The following is a 21,539-nucleotide window of genomic DNA, read 5'->3' as shown; positions in this document are numbered from 1 at the left end:
ACTCCCCAAGGCCTATCCATTATCTACAAGACACAAAGTGTAATAAGTCCAGCTTCAATGGTACTAAAGAAGCTCAACACCACCCAGAGTAGTCCACTTGATCAACACCATGCATCAATTTAAATATTCACTGCGCCACTAATGTAGAGATTACAGCACTTGCTACCACGCACAAAATACACTGCAACAAGTCAACAAAATTCCTTCAACAGCAGGCTCCAAATCTGAAACATTTAACACCATGAAGAACATGGTGACATGCAGCAGATACATGGGAACTCCACCAACTGCAAGTTGTTCTTCAAATCTCTCACTAACCCACTTTGGAACCCTATCCCAGTTGAATTCCCATTTGTATCCAAACCTTCATTTCCATTTGTATCCTGCTCTGTTGTCAATTTTGAATTTATTTGTAGATTGAACTAGCCTGGCTATTTAATGCTTCGTTATTAAACACTTCGTTATTTAGTACTGATGTTGGAGCATCAAGTTTTGCTTTTCCTGCACTCCATTTTATAACTATGCAGCTTTGCAATATCCCACAGAGTAAGAGGAGTATCTTGTATCTGTTTTTAATACTATCCATATTTATGGAATCATAAAATCCTTATGGTACTGAAGGAGGCCATTTGTTCCATCAAGCCTGTACCAACAACAATTCCACCTAGGCCCTATCCCTATAACCCAATGTATTAACCCTGCTAGTCCCTGACACTTGAAGGACAATTTAGCATGGCCACTCAGTCTAACCCACGTGTGTCTAAGGAAACCTGTGCAGAATCGGGAGAATGTGCAAACTCCACACACAATCACCCAACTGTGAAAAGATTACTGAAGAGAGAGAATTATTGTTTACTGGCTGCTATAACTGTCTTATCTTTATTCCTTAGAACTTAACAATACATTCTGTGTTAAAATGTCTGGCATTGAATCTTGAATGCTCCCCATTAGTTATAATTACCAGAATTGTAGTTCATTATTCTGCAGAAAAGAAGAACTGTGTTTATGCTCCACATCATAATATCTTCAAGATTTTGTATCCAATTTAGTTGAGGTTCATATGACAGAAGAAGCTCAGAATAAGGTTACACAAACAGTAGAATAAAGTTATCTGGCCTGTTATGATTTGCTGATGTTACTGGACAGGAAGGTCCTAGAATGGAACCCTGACTCAAAACACTTAACTTTTACCTTTTTTTTTAGAGTCGCAGGACTGCCAATTAACTCTTAACAAAAAAATTAGACATGAAAACTTTGATACAATATTTCTCTCCTATTTATCTTCACAAATTTTCACAGATTTTAAGAATAACACTGGTCACAAAGCTCTGACAAAGCGTCACCTAGATTTGAAACATTGGCTCTATTCTCTCCTGCCAGATGCCATCTGACCTGCTGAGATTTTCAAGCATTTTGTGGTTTTGTTTGATTCCAGCATCTGCAATATTTTGCTTTTATCACACGTAAATTCTGTGCTATAATGGTTACAGTAATCTCACTGTCCTGTAACCCAGTAGGCTAACTGTGGTCAGGCAGCACCACACTCTGAAGTCAAGTGGTGAATATCACCCAAATCAACCTTCTGTGGATTTCTCCTCATGCCCCTCCCAGAAGATTGTCACACATGCAGACTGCATGCAAAGGCACGTCTTTTAATCTTCTTTCAACAATGCTTTCTCTCTGCTTTTTTTTAAGCAAAGATCCATCTCGATCACTTTTTAGTATTCTGTCATCTTGAATTACTATTTGCAAATAAAGTTCCAGATAAACCCTCAGGTACTCAATCCCCAACAGAATACTATTGTTCCAAAGACTGGAAGTGAAGACAGTAAACCTTTTGATCGTGTCTGGTATCTGGCTTTTCTCCAGCTAATCTCACCAGCTCTGCTCTTCCCAGTTCTATCTTCAACTTTAATGATCATTATCCTGCTCAAATTCCAGTTCATGTTTTCGTTTCCACTTCAATCTTCTGGAAATCTATCATTACCCTAGCTTTCACAGCTAGCTTTCTTGCCCAATACTCCATTGTATGATCCTGCTTTGAGTTGCACTGAGAGCTGCCTTCTCTCTCATTGTTGAGCTCCAACTGCTCTGCAGTTTAGTTAATCACAATCGCATGGTCTTTCTTTCCTAAAGTTGCCCCATTTGCCAATCAACATACTCTTTTTCCAAGCTCGTGTTTACTTTTCACATTGTAAACTCTCTGCAGAATGTAGATATGGTTTGAATTGAAACCAAAACCCCCCATATGTTTAACTATAATTTCATAGAATCCCCGCAGTGCAGAAGGGGGCCATTTGGCTCATCAAGTCTGCACCAACCATGATCCTACCCAGGCCCTATTCCTGTAACTCCACGTATTTACCCTACTAATCCTCTGACACTAAGGGACAGTTTAGCATGGCCGAGCAACCTAACCAGCACATCTTTGGACAGAGAAGAAATTAGAGCACCTGGAGGAAACCCACGCAAACACAGGGGGAATGTGCAAACTTCACATGGACAGTGACCCAAGGCTGGAATTGAACTCAAGCCCCTGGTGCTGTGAGACAGCAGTGCTAACCACTGTGCTACTGTACTGCCTAACACAGAAACACTAAATTAAACTCTTAAAGTCTATACCTTATTTCTAACATCCAACCATACAACCATTGGTCACTGCAACCACCTCTGCTTCCTGAATTGGATGCTACCAGGTGCAGTTTGTGGTTTCTAAAGTTTGTTGATCTCTCCCAGTGCAGCAGGACAGGATTTGTGGCAGTACGTTTTGGTTAAGCTTGGGAGAATTGGTCCACGTTCCTGTTTTGGGTTACTGTAATGTTTCTACAAGTGCAAGATCAAGCCTGGAATTTGTGTAACTCTGCAGAAACCGATTTAAGTATCATTTGAACTGGTTTAGCATGTTTTAATATTTCTTGAGCTGCTTTCTGGAGGATGACTGGTAAATTATAAGCTCTGATGCATCACACCATACATCTAGGCAAATCATTGCAGCTATATCATCTAGCATAGAACTAGCTTTCAAATTCCAATTTAATCTGATCATTCTGTAATTTCAGAGATAGTGATTTTAAAAAAAATTAGACTGTACATAAAGCAGCAGTTTTTTCTGCAGTGTCATATCTGTACTTTTTTTGTCATTCCTGTGATTAGATGAACAATTGAGTGCAGCATTAGCCACCAGTAAACTGAGTTTATTGTTTAACAAGGACCAAATAATGAGAAGTCATGTTCTTATCTCCAAATAGTGAACTATTATACAGCGGCTGAATTAACCTGATCTATGAACAGAAAACGCTGGAAACATCTTACAATTCTGATGAAAAATCAGTGGCCTAAAGTATAAATTTTGTTTTTTCAGTTACCTTAGTGGGTATTTCTTTTGACATTACAGCTTCGACCTATCGGATCAGTCTTTCTAATATTATGCAGTACAAATTGTAGCTAATCGTTTGCGAAGTTTTTTTAAAAATGTGTTGGTAGGTGATATGATTGTACTTCAATATAGCTTTATTCCAAATTCTAAATTTCCTCAAATGCTACACTGGGAGAACATATTTCAGAATGAAGGCTTTCCTTTTGTAGAAGTACAATTCTTAATGATCTGCTTCTCAGGTTGTGCATATGATAAGTGTCTACCATGTGAAATGGTTAACTTTGGGGACTAATGTTAATTTCAACAGTGGCGTATCTCTAATAACCAATGCAATGAATGAAGTTTTAAATATATTTGTTTGATTTCAGCACTGGTTCATTCTTGCTGATGATTCTGTAGGACATTTTTAATACAGTGAATTCCATTTGATTGGTTTGTTGCTTTTCTTTTGTTTCCCCCGTTGCTATTGTTTACACAGAACTAGATAGCATACCTATGGGTAAGTTAATTGCGCCTACTGTTATGTGTAACTGCATGGTTTACTAAACAAGCCTGTATGCTAACCTTGCTGCACCTTTCAGTAACATCTGTAAACATTTTAAGTCTGCATGCAGCATTTTATGGGAACTGAATGCAGATCATCATTTTTTCCTGACTCACCACCACCTTTTATGTCACGTGAACCATTGAAACATTGTATACATTTGCTCCAGAAGTTAACTACTGACCAATGTGGCAAAGTGTTGGCTCCATTTTACACCTTAAATGTTAAAAATGTCTATCTATTGAATATTGAACCACAGACCTGGATTCTTTCTGTCTGTCTGTTGCTACTTTAACTCATTCCAATAATTGATCTAAATGTGGATATTGTGAATGTATAGTTCATCAAAATGGTTAATGTTGGAGATATTTCATACTGGTCAAAATTAAGTACAAGCTAACAATTGTGTTCAACAATTTACTTAAAATAATGCATTGAGACAATCAAGTAAGACTGAGAGCTACACTAGATTACAGACATAATATTGAGCATTGACAGTGTTCAAATCTAGTAATTCTCTGGACCGTTTAATTTTAATACTGACACAAAGTAAATTGTGATCCATGATCTATAGTTTATATAGATATAATCTGAGAGTAACATGTTTAATGCCAGATCTTAAGACTGCAAACCTTTGGTAAGTTGTGATACGTAATAATGTGTTGTAGGCTTAAATCGATCAAAATCCTTATTCAAAAAGCCCCTAAAAACAGTTGTCTCTAATTGATGATGCTGGAGTTGTCAAAATCATCGTGGTTTGTGGTTCATTAAGGAAATTGTATTAAAAAATTACTTATTCTATGATTAATTGGATCATGTTGTGTGTGGAAGTTGAAAGAAAATGCAGGAAATTACCTGTGCACCTTTAGAAATTATCTAAATAATCTTGCGTTTGAAGGTATAACATAACTTGAAATTTGAGATGATCCAAAGCTTGGAGAGATATCGAATATTTTCAGTCTTTTTAAGGTCAAATATAAATTGCAAAGAAGGAATTCCAAAATTCAGGATAAACTAAATCCTTATCTCTGCAGTGTGATATTTACTTTATATTTGACAGTTTTATTGTTCAGTCTCCACATACATTCAGAAGTTTCATCTCCGGCAGCCATCCTTAAAATAACAAAAATTTGGAATGTTATTACATCAATGAGGTTATGTTAGAATCACTTGATTATGTCCTCCAATCAGATCTGTTACACCACAAGCATGCGGTGAAATAGACCATTTAGTTATTTTTCTTCTTCTGGAACAGGCATATCCTCTCTCATCGCTCAGTAAATACATTATTTGTTCAAAATGAACCTAAATGTGTTAACCAAGATCTAATTTTCCCAAACATTGTGAATAAAGAAGATTAGTTTTGTGTAGATTTTGTAGTTTTATGCTAAATCCTGCAAGGTTTTTGTTCCACACAGTCTTGACTGCACTGATTCCATTGACCCAAGGGCTGCCAACAATCTGTGTCTGGTTTCAAGATTTATGTCAAATGTTCTTCCTGTTGACAGATACCCATGAATCCTGTTTCCATACCCTATAAGCCTTTGATCTATCAGATCATTTGTACACCACCTGGTAGAAGTATTTATAAATAAATTCTATTTTCAGCATTCTTCCATTCACTTTTCAGTGATGCTCTATTGGAGTTTATTCCCAGTTCACATTTCATGTTGGAACTTTATTTGCTCCATGTGGTGTGCCTCAGTGCCTGAATATAAATTCTCCATCCTGCTACTGTTCCACAAACATATGGACTTGTCACTGCGCTTTGTTTTCCTTTCAGATAGCATCACCTCTGATCTGTTGCCCATTCAGAATTTTTTAAAGAGATTAAGAGACTTGAAATATTAGAAGACCATTCTGAAATAAAACTTTTGTTATTGAACCACCTACAAATGAGACCTTAATTCAAAACCTGAAGAAAACAAATGTACATGGCTTTCATACACTTTTGCACATGGCATTCATGCATTTGAGTTCAGGATATGTTAAGGTTTAGAACTCCGCTGCCCCTTGTATATCACCTCCATATCATCTTAAATTGGAACTTGGCACTCAAGTGGAGGTGGGTGAAGTTTTTTTTTAAACTTCTTCCAAGAATTCTGCTGGATGTGCCTTCCTGTGGGACTAGTGTTGTTGAGGGGCTTGAATTTCATTTGAAAGTCGCTGAGAGAGAATTAAATACTTACTTCTAAAGGAACAGATTCTTGGCAGCATCTTGAATTATTGTTTAGGAATAAATTGCAAAATTTTTCCTCTATCATGCTGAAGATGCTAGTTCTTGAGTGAACTTAATCATTTAGGATGTGTTGTTTCAGCTGATCATTTTGTTACTGTCTTTCTCTTTTAAGATCTATCACCAATTCACAAATGGTGCATGCAGCAACCACTGCAATTTATTCTGTCCTTAGCAGGAACCATGTGTTGCCACTGGTATCCCAGAAATATGAAAAATGCCCAGAAACTTGTACCTTTTTCATCCAATAATGTCTTTGTGAAACATGAAGCATCTTCTTGATGCCTTATATGTGAGCTTGCAAGATTTTGCCTTGAGCACCTCATTTGGAGGGAAGAAAATTGACTGTTGGCTCTGAGCTTTCCATACAGCACAAGTAAAATGAGCGCATAGCATTTTTGTTTGGCTAATTTTTACCTGAACAGATGAAAAGAAGCAGCAGTTTTGTGTTTATTCTTTTATGGGATGTGGGTGTTGCTGGCTGGGCCAGCATTTATTGCTCATCCCTGAGGGATGCTAAATGTCAGCCAGATTGCTGTGGATCTAGAGTCACATGTCAGACGACCAATTTCTTTCCCTAAAGGGCATTAGTCTCTAACCCAGATGGGTTTTTACAACAATCAACAATGGTTTCATCATTAGACTTTTAATTCCAGAGTTTTATTGAATTAAAATTTCACCATGCTTTCGCCATTTGCCATGGTGGAATCCGAACCTTGGTCTGCAGAGCGTTATCCTGGATCTCTGGATTATTAGTCCAGTGACAATACCACTATGCCACTGCCTCCCCTAAATCGTGTTAAGAAACAGAGTTGGAAGTGAATCGCTCACAGCTAAATGTATTTTTGTTTGTACTTCCACTGTTTTTGTGCTATGACTACATTGGGCAGACAGTATGAGCATTTCTTCTGGCAGTTGTGATTTTTCACTACTGTAGGTAGTACATTATTTGGATATTATTTTCACATTCCCCTCAAAACTGGCTTTAAAGTTTTCCTTCAGACATCACTCTTTGACTCTAGAAAAGCTCTGATAAAATTCATTTGTATGTGGAGAATGAACAAAAACACTAAATCACTTGCCTTCACTGTCATCTTCATACTTGTTTATTTTTCTTGCGCAACGCATGCTGTAACTTAATGTAATTTGTATTTGTGTTTTTGCCTCAAAATATTTTTTTAAATTTAAGAAATGCATCCAGAAAAAAGCAGCCTTAAATGCAGTGTAGGCTGGGGAGCGAACACATTTTCCCTTGACAGCGTTTTTAAATGTCTTTTGTTACTTATCACTCGCTTGTTAAAATGACATTGAATGGGACTGTTAGCAGATGGATTGTCTATTTTACTTGCCAACACCAAATGGTCCCTTAAGTTTTATATTCCAAAACTGTTGGGCATCCCAAACTGAATTATTTTTAAAATTTGAGTTAGATTTTAGTTAAAGCTTCTACTCATTAAGTACTCTTCTAAGCAAATCCAGCTATTTGGAATCAAATTAAACAATAATCCAGCATTGGATCAGTCCTAGTGTTTTAACATCTTGAGAAAGCAAGAAATCATGACAAAATTGGCTCTAACCAATCTACCAGTTTGAATACAAGGTGAAACCTGAAACTTACAAACCTATCTGAAACAAGGAAATTACAGCATCTGTGCAGAGCAAGACAGCTGAACATTTCTGGAATAACACTTGATCAGTACTGAGCTATGAGCAATTTTATCTGAGTCAGTTGCTGTCGCTTCTTCATTTCTGTTCATCGTTTTACTTGATGGCAAATTTGTCATTTAAGGATGCATGACCCTAATTATATAAAAGTACATAATTGGTTCTGTTTTGTAAGATTTTAGTGGTATGAAGGTTAGAGTACCCCTCTTAATGTAAGCTGCATTGTACTTTAATCCTTTTAAAGATTATTAGTTCATGTCAGCTAAATTTCACATTAAACCTACATTTTCACTGTCTGGGTAGAATTAATTGTGACTGAAGGAATATATAAATCTTCTTGGCCACTATCTCAAGAAACCATTATTTTCTTTGTAAGTTAATAGTATGATTTGTGATATTAATCAATGTCGTCATCTTATTGAGTTGTGATATTACAGTTTGAAGAATAGTCAGGAATTGTTTGTTGAAATTCATGTAGGAAAATTGGCCGTGACTGCAAAGCAAAATTGTGTAGTTAATGAATACATGTGTGCGTTACAGGAAGTTACTAAAATTCCCAAATAACTTAAAGCATAAATAAAGAAGCAATTACAGTGCAGTATCTAGTTGTTGTTTTTGGGTTCAGATGGTCACTGTAAGACTGTTAACTATTGCTCTTGGGTCTTGATAGTTTCCTACCCTTTAGATTATTGCTGTGTATGTGAGGTGAAAGCAAGTAGCACAAACGTATAAATATAATCTTAGACCTTGAAGTTTGTAAATACCTGATATTTCTCAGAATGCTTTAATGTAAAGTAAAAGTATAACATTTATGTTTTGTAATAACTTGTAGAAAATGGAGATGAAAGCAGTGAAGAAGAAAATGTAGCTAGTCCTGGAGCAGAAGGCAGGTAAGATAATCTACTCGGTAGTGCCAAAGTGCATTCTATTTTTTTTTTGGAAGCTTCTCCTATTCAAAAAATAATAAATGCATTGCAATTATTTCCACGGTTTTAACTTGTGGTGTATTGTACAGAACAAAATACAGAAATCGCTGTCGAGTTAATGAATCTGTCACAATTTCTAACCTGCTACATTTTTTAAATTTGCTTTTCACTGGATGAATAATTGAAAAATATCTTAGGAGCTTTGTTACATCTGAAGTCGGTGTGCTAACCAGATGATGATTTGATGCTTAAGATAACCCAATTCCATTCTCGTTGAATGTTGGCAAATGTATGATTTTTTTAAATTAAATTTTTTACAGGATGTGGGCGCCACTGGATAGGGCAACTTTTATTTCCCTTTTAGCAGACATATTGTTAGCGTGGAATTGTTAAGACTTCCAGCTTCCCTTGTGCTTTTTCAAACCATTTTTAACTGCGATCAATACCTGTAAGTTTAGTTCCCATAACTCAACCTGCAGTGCATTCAATTCTGTTTTATCTTTGGTTGTGATTGATTAGCTGTCCAGACGGTATCCCATTGCTATTGCTACGTCTGTTGTCTCATGATCTTTTATTATAACGGGAAAGATTCTATATCTGATATCTGTGTCTTGCAAACGTCTTTCTTCAACCTGGTGGTTTACGTTCATTTCATTTGCTTCCTTATAAAATTGTGTTCCGTGCTGGATTTACATGATTCTTTCTCAGGCAGAAAGAACATATACGCCACTTTTCATAATGTCAGTACAGTGGATAGCCCTTTTGGATAATTAAACACTTTTACAGTATGGCCGCTTGTGATGTGGAAAAGCACAGGTGCCAGTGTAGGTACAGAAAGGTCCCACAAACAGCAATGAGATAATTGACCAGATAATCCATTTTCATGTTGTTGATTGGAGTATCAGTCTTGGCTGCAAAATGAGGAAAGCTTTTGGAATGGTGCCATGGGATTATGCGTCTGTGAAGGAAGATATTGCTGGGCCTCAACAGTGCAACAACATCTTCAGTCCTGCTCTGTATTTGCAACCTTAAATATTTGTTCAAGACTCAGGAATAGGGACTATACTCTGACTTGAATTACGCAATCATAGAATGGCTACAATGCTGAAGTACGTCATTAATCCCATCATATCCATGGTATTTCTTTGCAAGAACAGCTCAGTTGGTCCCATTCCCCTGCTTTTCCCCCGTAGCCCTGCATCATATTTCTTCTCTTCAATTAACAAATCCCTTTTAAAAGCTACAGTTGAATCTGCCTCCACCACGCACTCAGTGCATTCCAGATCCTAACCATTTGCTGCATTAAAAAGTCTTGGAGCAGAGTTCTTTGGTCTCATACACCCTGCTGTCAGCAGGAATTGAAAATTTGGCACTCAGCAGCAGGACCGAATAATCCCAGCCGCAGATGAGGTTGGAGAATTCCAGCCCTCATCTCCTTTGGCCATTCACCTTAACTCATTGACCTCTGGTTCTTGATCTTTCCGCAAATGGGAGCAGTTTCTCCTTAATCACTCTGACCACACCTCATGATTTTGAACACCCTTATCAAATCTATATCAGCTGCCTTATCTCTATGGGGATAGCCTCAGCCTCAGCTTTGCCAATTTATTCTTGTAATTAAAATCTCTCACCCTCAGAACTATTTCTTTAATTCCTTTCTGCATCCTGTTCGATTCCTTCATGTCCTTACTAAAGAGTGTACCCAGAATTGGATACACTACTTCAGTTGAGGCCAAACTAGTGTTTTAGGCTCACCATGGCTTACTTGCATTTTTAGATGTGCTTCTACCTAAAAAGGTGAGGTCGCAGCTTATTAACCACAATCTGTGCTGCCACCTCAATATTTGTTTATGCATTTCCTAGCCCCATTTCTCTGCATTCCCTTACGTGATGTCTTGTTGCCTTGTTGACACAGGATGTCAGTGCTGGTAGCACTATTATGCACTAGACTAGGAAATAAGCAACATTCCATTCCTGGCACCTGCGTGGTGCCACTGATGTCATTGTTGTGGACTTGTTGAATGCTGCCCTGCCAATTGCTCAGCCCACTCACCTCTGCTTGCAACCCTACTCCAAATCTTTTAAAAAGTGAGGGAGCATTGTGGTGAGTAAGAATGTACTGGAGAAGGATTGGGAGCAGTGAGGCAGTGGCAAACAAATCAGTCACAATTCCAGGATTTTTAACTTGTGTTTTGGGATTCAGTTTCCTCTATCATGGTCAGCTTGTTGACAAGATGAAATGCAGATATTCTGCAATTATGAAACTAACATAAATATATGCTTCCTTTTGCTGATTATTTACCTCACAACCACAAGCTTTTTTACAAGATCTGAATAGAGAAGGCAGCAGTTATCCTGCAAAACCAATGCTACCTTTTAGATATGCTGAATTTAACAGCAAACACACTGACAAGACTTGTAGTGGCTGATTGAGCCATGCCTGGCATCCTAAAGATTTAATTTTTCTAATGTTTGCCCCAGCTTATGAAGACTTGTTCCTTCTGTTTTCTTCTTTGATGTGCAAAGTTTGTACTAAAGAATTGAAATATTTCCACTCAGCATTCATTCAGTGATCCTTGGGTAACACAAGCAACCAATTGCACTCACTTATTTGCAATATGCAGTGTTCACACCTTCACAATATATAGTTTGTGAAGTGTTGAGATGGGAGCTATCTCAGCCTGCTACCTATTTTAGTAAGAAATTGGCTGGGATTTTATGACCTCGCTCAGGCGCAGCTCATAAGGCCCCACCTGAGACCAACGGAGAATCTGAGGCAGTAAATTTCTGGCCATCCAGTCTGCTAAGTGTGCTAGGAAGATTGAACATTAATCTTTACCTAGAATTTGAATCTTGTTTGCACATATGTGCGAGCTGTTTGAGCCTATGATTTCCTGAAATAAATTGTTCTAATTAAGAAACATTCTTAACTGTAGAGCTTCTATTTTACTTGGCCCTTAGTTCTTTGTGGTGTGGTCCAGTGTGTATTAAGTTATTCAATCATCTTTGCATCAGTTGTTTATCTACATCAACTTTTCAAAACAACTCTGTTGCCTTGAAATACTTGTACAAGTACATAAGAACATAAGAAATAGGAGCAGGAGCAGGCCATCTAGCCCTTCGAGCCTGCCCCGCCATTCAGTAAGATCATGGCTGATCTGTCGTGGCTCAGTTCCACATTCCCGCCCTCTCCCCATAACCCTTAAAAGTAGAAGTGCACACCTACAAGTGATCTATGTATCGTACCTGAATCAAGGGGAATTCTTAAATTTTTGGGTGAGCTATTCACTTTTATTTGGAAGCCAAGATACATTCAAAGAATAAAAAGACGATAGGTTATTCATAGTGCATTATTACTTTAAAAAACAGCTACAGTGGGGTGCTGGAAACACTTTTTTTGTAAAAGCTAAAAATGTTAAAATATGGATCTCCTTCCATATATCTGCAGCTCCGCTACTAATATAGTGCATTTCTCCAGATAAATTCAGAGTTATTGAATGTTGCATTTGACATATTTTTACTGCAGACTTCATCTAAAATTATGATCTGAGGGATGTTAAATTATTCAGGATTAGTGATGTTGCACATTCAATTTTAGGTGTTTCATCCAAACTTTTGGTAGAGTCTTGAAAAGATTAATGTAATTCTAAATAAAGGCAAGAATTTTTAAAGTTGTATCTTTGACTTCTAGTTAGAGGAAATATATTAAAATGAGTTTTAATTGGCACATTGTGACGACGTTATATCCTATTAAGATATCTGCAGAAATATTGAAGTACTTCATCTGGCCTTAAAAATGTGTGGCGAAGGACCAATGAAAGAGGAAGTGGAGGTATTTGATAATATAACACAACATTGGACACAAGATTGGCTGGAATTCTCTGGCCATTCATGCCCCACCATAGCTGCCAGAGAGGACAGAGAATTTGGTACTCCGTTCACTGCAGCAGATGAGAGAAACTTGTTGGTGTGAGCAGCTGGAGAATCCCACCCATTGTCCTATTCTACCAAACCTGCATTTTTCCAACATTTTGTTTTGATTTCAGATTGCCAGCATCAGCAATATTTTGCTTTTTACTATATAAATCAGGAAAAATTGCAACAATTGATGAAATTGTATCTCCCAGAACAGGAAGTTTATTTGGGTTCTTAGTGTTTTTACCTTTATTTCTACAGTTCAATGACATCTGACCTTATGAGATTAACAGGTGACACCAAACCAAAGGATAAGGTATTTGAGTTTTATTTTCTAACTTGGTTGGACAGTTGCATTGGTATCTGATATGAAATTTTAGAAAGAAGGAATTGGATCAGAGGAACCTTTTGAATGTTTGTTCCAAATTAATTTGTCAGATAAATATCTGCAGTGTGGTTTAATGCTTTGTTCATGTACAGTTATAAAATGATTAATTATTGCTTTCAAGTTGATAGTTGCTTCACAAATTGCTCCTTGATATTGAAATAAGAATGTAATTGCCAGGCCAAAAAAACGGAGATGGCTGAATTAAATCAATGCTGCCAAGTTGGATGAAAACTGCCACATGCTTCTGTCATCCTAATTGTTTACTGTAGCCATTTAAAATATCAGTTTAAATCATTAACTTTAAATGTGTTCTGCTGAAAATTAACCACTGATGATGTATTACAATCTTAAATGTTTCTGCACATTATTGTACAGGCACGAAGGAGGACAGCTACACAAATGGAATTGCTTTATGCAGACAGTAGTGATTCTGCCTCAGATATTGTTGCAGGAGATCTTGCTATGCCTGTGCCATTAATGCCTGTTGCAGAGGTGCAAGAAATTGAAATGGACACTGGAACTTCTTTTCAGGCTGATGCTGCTTCAACTAGAGAAAAGGAGATAATCCCATCACCATCTGGCTTGCCTCTTAGGCTTGGCAGTAGCATGTAAGTTCTGTCTGCCACGCACTAATTACCTCTGCTTGTTGCATGACACTGCCTTGGTTTATGATGGCATTTTCTGTCTTTAATATTTAATTCTGGCATCAAATTAACATGCTAAGCATAAAATAAGTGTTACGAATGCAACTTCAAGAATTGTTTTACAAACAGAAAATTGATTTACACAAGTTTAAATTATAAAGAAATTGCAATTTAAAAAGTTTGCCTTATTCAAAAAGCCCCAGGCATACAGGACTTAATACTTCTAATTTAGTAGCTGAACTTTAAGTATAGCACAGTATAGATAGGCAGATTAAGAATATGACTAATGCTGGAATTGCAAAATAAATGGAACAGAATGAATAAGGGAGATACTATCCTTTTTCATTGTGCTTATCCCATTATATAAAGCTAACCAAAGTGATGAATGTTGTTGCTAGAAACTGAAAATATTTGCTATTTGGGTACCTGAAAAATGGCAAGCTAGATAAATTGCATTTAAGTTCATTAAATTACTCAGTGCGGTATTTTCTTATCTATAATTGTTATTTAACAACTCCAATTGTCTCACCATTTCTTGTCTTTCACATATTTCAATGAGAAGCCAGAAGAAGTACTTTTTGAATATTTTAATGTACCCCTTGATCCTGCAGAAGATTTCTTTCATGTGTTCTTCCTCATTTTCTTTTTTTATGTTGGATCCTTTACTATTGATTTGCCAGTCTGTCCTTGTATACTTTCTAATCTTTGCTTTTCCCTCTGCATTTTCTGTAATCTGTTAATCATACCTCATATTATTAGTTGTCAATTTGTCACATGCTCCTGTTAGTCTTATTTTAATTTGAATTCCCCAGTCATTCAAGGATCTTCAGCTTTACCTGTGCCACCTTTACAAGTAGGGTAGCTCAATACTGTCTCATCTTCTCACGTCTGAACAGTTCCTGTTGTTGGTCTACTCTTACCTGTATGAAGTTGTTCTTTTTAAGGCTGCTCCTGTTCATTCACCACCTACAATTGGATAAGAATTGAGACTGCCCTTTAAAGTGAGGCTGCATCCAATGTCATCAGTTGTCATTAGAAAGACTTCAAAGTTGATCCATTGTTAAGCAGTGATATTAAGTGGGGCCTGGAGTTTATTTTTCTATAATGCATGCTCTTGACCTATTTTTGTTTTGTGTTGCCATTAATTCCTTTTCCTTTAAAATCAGTTGCTGAAGTTCAGTTCTTTGGTATTTGTTAACATTTGTTTGCTAGATTAGAATTGCTCTATCCAAATGGAAATGGTTTCATTGGACATTTTTCCTAAAACCTTGTGCTTGTCTCAGGTTTTCCTGGTTGAAGACAGATGGTGTTGCTCATTTAGTTCAGAACTAGTTGAATAAGGATATTTGCTAATCTGCTGTGGAGTAAAATTAAACCAAGTCCAGCTGCTTCATCAAATTTAGGTACCAGACTCTTAGCTGCAAGCATTTCATCAGTAATTTCCACTGAAGCATATTTAGCTGCATGTCTATCTTTAAACTGCCAATGCTATAGCGCTGGTTTTGGATGTATAAAACTCGGTTGTATATTTTTCTCATCAGCCATGACTTAATGTTAATCAAGTCTGATCTCATATAGCATTGTGGTCTCCAATTATTGCTGACTTAATATTACATTCAGGCCAATCAATGTTAAGGTGCTCTTTAAATACAAATCATTATCCACATACGGAAGTCCCTTGTGTTTATTTTGTGCTTCATGAGTGCGAGTAGCTCCATTATTCAAATCATCAGATATTTGGATCTCGTTTAGCTTTAACCTTCACCATTGTTACTAGTGTCAAAGCAAAGTTGGAAAAATAATGCAATCTCTGGTGTAATTTAGAGCTAGTTCTAAGATTGCTATTTTTGGAAAAGTCTTTGACAGGACAGTGCCCTGCGACTTACCTGATATGATGTGGAGATGCCAGCGTTGGACTGGGGTAAACATAGTAAGAAGTCTCTCAACACCAGGTTAAAGTCCAACAGGTTTATTTGGTAGTAAATGCCACTAATTTTCAGGGTTTGCCCCTTTGTCAGGTGAATGGGAGTTCTGATCACAAACAAAGCATGTAAAGGCACACACACTTCACAGAATACTGATTAGAATGCGAGTCTTTACAACTAATCAAGTTTTAAATGTGCAGACAATGTGAGTGGAGATAGCACTAAGCATAGGTTAAAGAGATGTGTATTGGATCCAGACAGGACAGTAAGTGAGATGTTGCAAGCCCCCACAACATATGACAGCACAGAGTCACTGAGCAGAAACTGATAGCCAAGTTCCGCACACATGAGGACGGCCTCAACTGGGATCTTGGGTTTATGTCACACTATTTGTAACCCCCATGATTTGCCTGGGCTTGCAACATCTCACTTTCTTGTCTGGAGACAATTCACATCTCTTTAACCTATGCTTAATGTTATCTCCACTCACATTGTTTGCATCTTTAAGACTTGACTAGCTGTAAAGACTCACATTCTAATCAGTATTCTGTAAATTGTGTGTGCAACTCCGAAAGCTAGTGGTGTTTACTACCGAATAAACCTGTTGGACTTTAACCTGGTGTTGTGAGACTGCTTACCTGATATACATGAAAGATTCTTGTTTTTTTTGGAAGACAAACAATATTTAATTAGTCATGTCGACCTTTATAAATGCATTAAAATTACTTTATCTATATTGTAACTTCTAAAAATAGAAAATGAAACTGTATAATTGTGTTTCCTTTCCATAAAAGTTTCACTTATTTTTAATTTTTATTGACATTGAGAAGTTTCAAAGAGAAGTAATTGTGAGAACAATTGAAAATCACCATCTTTATAGAATTCAAATTTGTTTAGATTAAAAACAAAATTAGAATTTAGTACAATGTTTCAAAATTGGTCATATTTTAATTTGGCAAGATGACTCAATTATTTTTTTCCTGGTACAACAGAATAGAAACTTCAAAGCTATTCGCTTGAGCAGTACAAATTGCTTCATTAATGATACTTAGTTAATTTTGGAAAGGAATGTTCGAATAGTGCATTATTTTGGTGTGGAAGCGTAAATCTTAATTTTTCTGATTAGTTGGTTCAATCTTGCCCATTTCCAAAAACACTTTTGCACATGTTATCAGATTAAAGACTCTGTAATGTAATTTCATTCAAAGTAAAATGACCAAACTTAAAACTGCTCACTTTAAAATAAATGTGATACTAACCTGCTTTAATGTATTCCAAGCAATATATCCAGTGTGCAATAATGTAAAGCTTTTGCTGCTGTGTGTGAAGTTTTGATCTTTTCTTACTGGACTCTAATTGCATTTGGCTTGGGTTGTATTGTGCATGTATTGCTTGTAAAAAAAAAATTATCCAAACATGGGAGCTTTTTATTACTGGCTTTGTGATGAGGAGCTCAATGGCTTTGGGTAGTCTGCTTGTAGATATCAGCCCAAGATGCTATTTAAAGAAGCAGAGAATGGTGGTGAAGGGCATTGAGCAGCTGTGCAATATTTTAGTGTCTGAGAAACTGAACTGTAGAATAAATATGCAGCAATTGTCACTAATCCTGGAACACCGAATGCACTTATTGACTTGGACCAAAACTACAGGTAAAAAGAAGTTTTTGCTCTTGCTACAATAAAGTTCGATGAAGTGCAATAATAATCTATTGCAGGTAAAGAGATAAGTAAAAGCAGAGGATATTGGTTAACTTTATGTGCCATTAATTTGGCAAGTAATTGGCTGGAACATTTTGGAAACAGGACAACATGCTACGGTATATTAATAGCTTTAAATGATTTAGGTTTTATCCATAATTTTATTTTTTCTCTTGGATTTTGCATTCACTTGTTTTATTATACTTTTTTTAAAAAAAAAAATGCTCTTGATTTTAGATCCAGACCAGCATCAGAAAAGAAAGTACCGGAACCTTCACCGTTATCCAGAAGGAAGTTATATGATAAAGGCAACTTGGCAGGAGAGAAAATGAAAGTTAAAGAACAAAAACAGTAAGAAATATTTCATACAGGACCAATGGCTTCTGTGGCCAATATGTATTTTAATCAGCATATAAATGTATGCCCATTATTTGATAATTTACTTTTCTTCCATTTCATTATATTACAACCACAAAAATGTAATTTCTTTTCCATTTTGAAAACATGGTTGATTAAAAAGTTTTTCTTAACTTGCTGCAGTGTTTAATTTAGTTCATGCTTTACTGAAAGGAGTGTAATGAAATATTTAGCTAAGTAAATGAATTGGGAGATTTAGATGTCAAAGAATTCGCATGAAGCTTAGTGTTACATCTCTGCAAAGTCACATTCAACTAAAGGAGCCTTAAGGGGCAGCAATCATAATATGAGAATTACATGTCTACTTAAAGGGTAAAATGTGAATCTAAGACTTGTGTTTTAACCTGAATAAAGGTTAAAACCATGAGGATAAAAACTGCAGCAGGCGACGGTGCAGAGGGACCTCGGGGTCCTTGTGCATGAGTCGCAAAAACCCAGCCTGCAAGTGCAGCAGGTGGTCAGGAAGGCGAATGGGATGCTGGCCTTCATAGCGAGGGGGATTGAATATAAAAGTAGGGAGGTCTTGCTGCAGCTGTATAGGGCATTGGTGAGGCCGCAGCTGGAGTACTGTGTGCAGTTTTGGGCGCCGCACCTGCGCAAGGATATTTTGGCCCTGGAGGGAGTGCAGAGGAGGTTTACTAGGCTGATACCGGAGTTGAGGGGGTTGAGCTATGAGGAGAGGCTGAATAAACTAGGCTTGTACTCGTTAGAGTTTAGAAGAATGAGGGGAGATCTCATTGAGACGTATAAGATGATGAATGGGATGGATAGGATAGAGGTGGAAAGACTCTTCCCGCTCAAAAAAGACAGTAGGACTAGGGGGCACAGCCTCAAGATAAAGGGGGGGCGGTTCAGAACGGAGTTGAGGAGGAACTTCTTCACTCAAAGGGTGGTGAATCTCTGGAATTCTCTGCCCGTTGAAGTGGTGGAGGCTGCCTCGCTAAATATTTTTAAGAAGCGGGTTGATGGGTTTTTGATAAGAGAGGGGATTAAGGGTTATGGGGAGAGGGCGGGAAAGTGGAACTGAGCCACGACAGATCAGCCATGATCTTATTGAATGGCGGGGCAGGCTCGAAGGGCCAGATGGCCTACTCCTGCTCCTATTTCTTATGTTCTTATGTTCTTATATGAAAGCAGTGCTAGCTAAAGTCAACTGGGAAACTAGGTAGAATAGTATAGATGCATGGCAGACTTTTCAGGAGACATTTATTAACTCTCAAGCAAAGATTTATCCCAGTAAGAAAAAGACTTAGGGAAGGCTGAATAAAGAAGTTGAGGATTATATCAAATTGAAAGAAACAATGCAAAAATCTGCAAAGTGGGCCAGAAAATTGGTCAACTTGTAAGAATCAGCAAAGACAAAACAAAAAGGAGAAAGTTGAGTCTGAAAGCTAGCAAGTAATATAAAACCATATATTTGGAATTTCTACAAATATTTAAGTAGGAAAAAAAACTAAAGCTGCTGTTTGTCCTCTAGGAAAAGAGTCTGAGAGAGTAATGGACAGCAAGGGAATGGCAGAATCATTGAACAGCTATTTTGCCTGTGTTCACTGCAGAAGACTTAAAAAAAAAACTTCCCAAAAATACATGAAAATCAAACGGTGAACAGGAGGAAGTCATTCAGCCCATCAAATCTGCATCAACTCTCCAAAAGAGCTTGTATTTAGCATGAATAGAGGATTGGTTAACAGAAAGCAGAGAGTAGGGATAAATGGGTCATTTTTGGATTGACCAGCTGTAACTAGTGGAGTGCCACAGGGATCAAGGCTTACAATCTACATTTAGTGATTTGGATGATGGGGCTTTATATGGTAGCTAAGTTTGCTGATGACATGAAGATAGTTAAGAAAGTAACTCGTCAAGAGGAGGTACATAGTTGGTTGGGGAAGAAAATGGAGGAGAATGTAGGGAAAATGGGAGCTTGTCCACTTTGGCAGGAAGAATACAAAAGCAGTACATTATTTATGTGGAGATTGAAGAAGTCTGAGGATCAGGTTGTCCTAGTCTTAGAAAAGATGATGTGCAAGTGACTACAAGTGATTAGGAAGACAAATAGAATGTTGGCATTTATTGCAAGAGGAATGGAATGTAAAAGTAGGAAAGTTCTACCACAGCTGTACAGGACATTGGTGAGGTCATATCTGGAATGCTGTGTGCATTTTGGTCGCCTTATTTGAAAAAAATATATAATGGGAATAGAAACAGCAAAGAGAAGGTGTCAGCTGCTGGGTGAAGGGCTGATCGTGATCCTGTGAAGAAAGGTTGAATAGGTTGGGCCTATACACTTAAAGTTTAAAAGAATGAGAGGCGATTTTACTGAAACATTACCATCCAAACTTCAGAAACTGGGAGCATGTTCCCATTTGTGGGAGAGACAACAGTAAGGAATATTAAAAGGGAGAGATCTCCCATTAAGACTGAGATGAGGAGAACATTTTTCTCTTGAAGGTTGCTAGTCTGTGGAATTTTCTTCCTCAGAGAGCAGTGTAGGGTGGGTCATTATATTTATTCAAGAAATGGTTCGACAGATTTTTGATGGACAAGCGACTAGAGCATTATGAGGATCATAGTGGGAAATGCAATTGAGATGTCAACCAGATCTGCCATTTCTTAATGAATGACAGATTGGGCTTGAACAATGGAATAGCCTGCTCCTGCTCCCAAGTCATATGTTCCTAAGACTGCTAAGGCATTATGAAAGCACAGATTTCATTCACTGTGGATAGAATTAATTGATTTTTAATTTCCTAGGCATAAGATGGGAACAGAAACTGTCAGGTATGGGCACAAACAAAAAGTAGAGCTTTTTCAAGGAACAAATACTATGTGTCTCTGATAGGTATGTCCCTGTCAGGCAGGGAGGAAATGACCGAGTGAGGTAACCATGGTTCAGAAAGGAGGTTGAATGCCTTGTAAGAAGGAAAAAGAAGCGTATGTAAGGATGAAAAACAAGGTTCAGTTGGGTCCTTGAGGGTTACAAGGTAGTTAGGAATGAGTTAAAGAAAGGGCTGAGGAGAGCTAGGACAGGGCATGAGAAGTCCTTGGCAGGTCGGATCAAGGAAAACCCCAAGGCTTTTTACTCTTATGTGAGGAATAAAAGAATGACCAGGACGAGGTTAGGGCCAGTCAAGGCTAGTAGTGGGAACTTGTGCATGGAATCAGAAGGGATAGGTGCGTTGAATGAATACTTAAGTGTTGACTAAGAAGAGGGGCCATGTTTTTGAGGAGGAGTGTGTGATACAGGCTGTTAGGATGGAGAAGGTAGATGTTCTGAGGGAAGATGTATTAACAATTTTGAAAAACCTGAGGGTGGATAAGTCCCCTGGGCCAGATGGGATACATCCTAGGATACTTCGGGAGGCAAGGGATGAGATTGCAGAGCCTTTAGCTTTGATCTTTGGATCCTCACTGTCCACAGGGATAGTGCCAGAGGACTGGACAGTGGCAAATGGTGTTCCTTTGTTCAAGAAAGGAAATAGGAATGACCCTGGTAATTATAGGCCAGTTAGCCTTACTCCTGTGGTCGGTAAGTTAATGGAAAGGGTCCTGAGAGAGAGGATTTATGACCATTTGGAAAGTTTGTTTAATCCAGGATAGTCAGCATAGTTCGTGAGAGGTAAGTCCTGCCTCTCAAAGTTACCTCCTCAAAGAATTCAAAGTAGGTGTGTACATGAAGGTAGAGCAGTTGATGTCGTATACATGGATTTTAATAAAGCGTTTGATAAGATTCCCCATGGTAGGCTCATGAAGAAGGTAAGGAGGTGTGGGATAGAAGGTAAGTTGGCCCTCTCATAGAAGACAGAGGG

At 37.6% G+C, this 21,539-nt stretch overlaps 1 protein-coding gene across 2 annotated transcripts in view; it reads left to right on the top strand.

Moving 5' to 3' along the window:
• kif21a (kinesin family member 21A) overlaps positions 1-21,539 on the top strand; it is a 153,813-nt gene that overhangs the window by 107,493 nt on the left and 24,781 nt on the right. The window contains exons 23-27 of one of the 2 annotated variants that reach the window (XM_080207281.1): positions 3,855-3,875; positions 8,654-8,711; positions 12,924-12,978; positions 13,426-13,658; positions 17,554-17,667. In XM_080207281.1, coding sequence (XP_080063407.1) covers positions 3,855-3,875; positions 8,654-8,711; positions 12,924-12,978; positions 13,426-13,658; positions 17,554-17,667 — 481 coding nt within the window. The remainder of the gene's footprint in view (positions 1-3,854; positions 3,876-8,653; positions 8,712-12,923; positions 12,979-13,425; positions 13,659-17,553; positions 17,668-21,539) is intronic. The other variant, XM_080207282.1, reaches the window with a different exon arrangement.

This window comes from Carcharhinus amblyrhynchos, chromosome 19 (assembly GCF_965287045.1).
Source record: "Carcharhinus amblyrhynchos chromosome 19, sCarAmb.v2.hapA, whole genome shotgun sequence".
Classification (NCBI taxonomy): Eukaryota; Metazoa; Chordata; class Chondrichthyes; order Carcharhiniformes; family Carcharhinidae; genus Carcharhinus; species Carcharhinus amblyrhynchos.
Note: the sequence above shows the minus strand (reverse complement) of the source record. Positions and strands in the feature narration are given on the sequence as shown.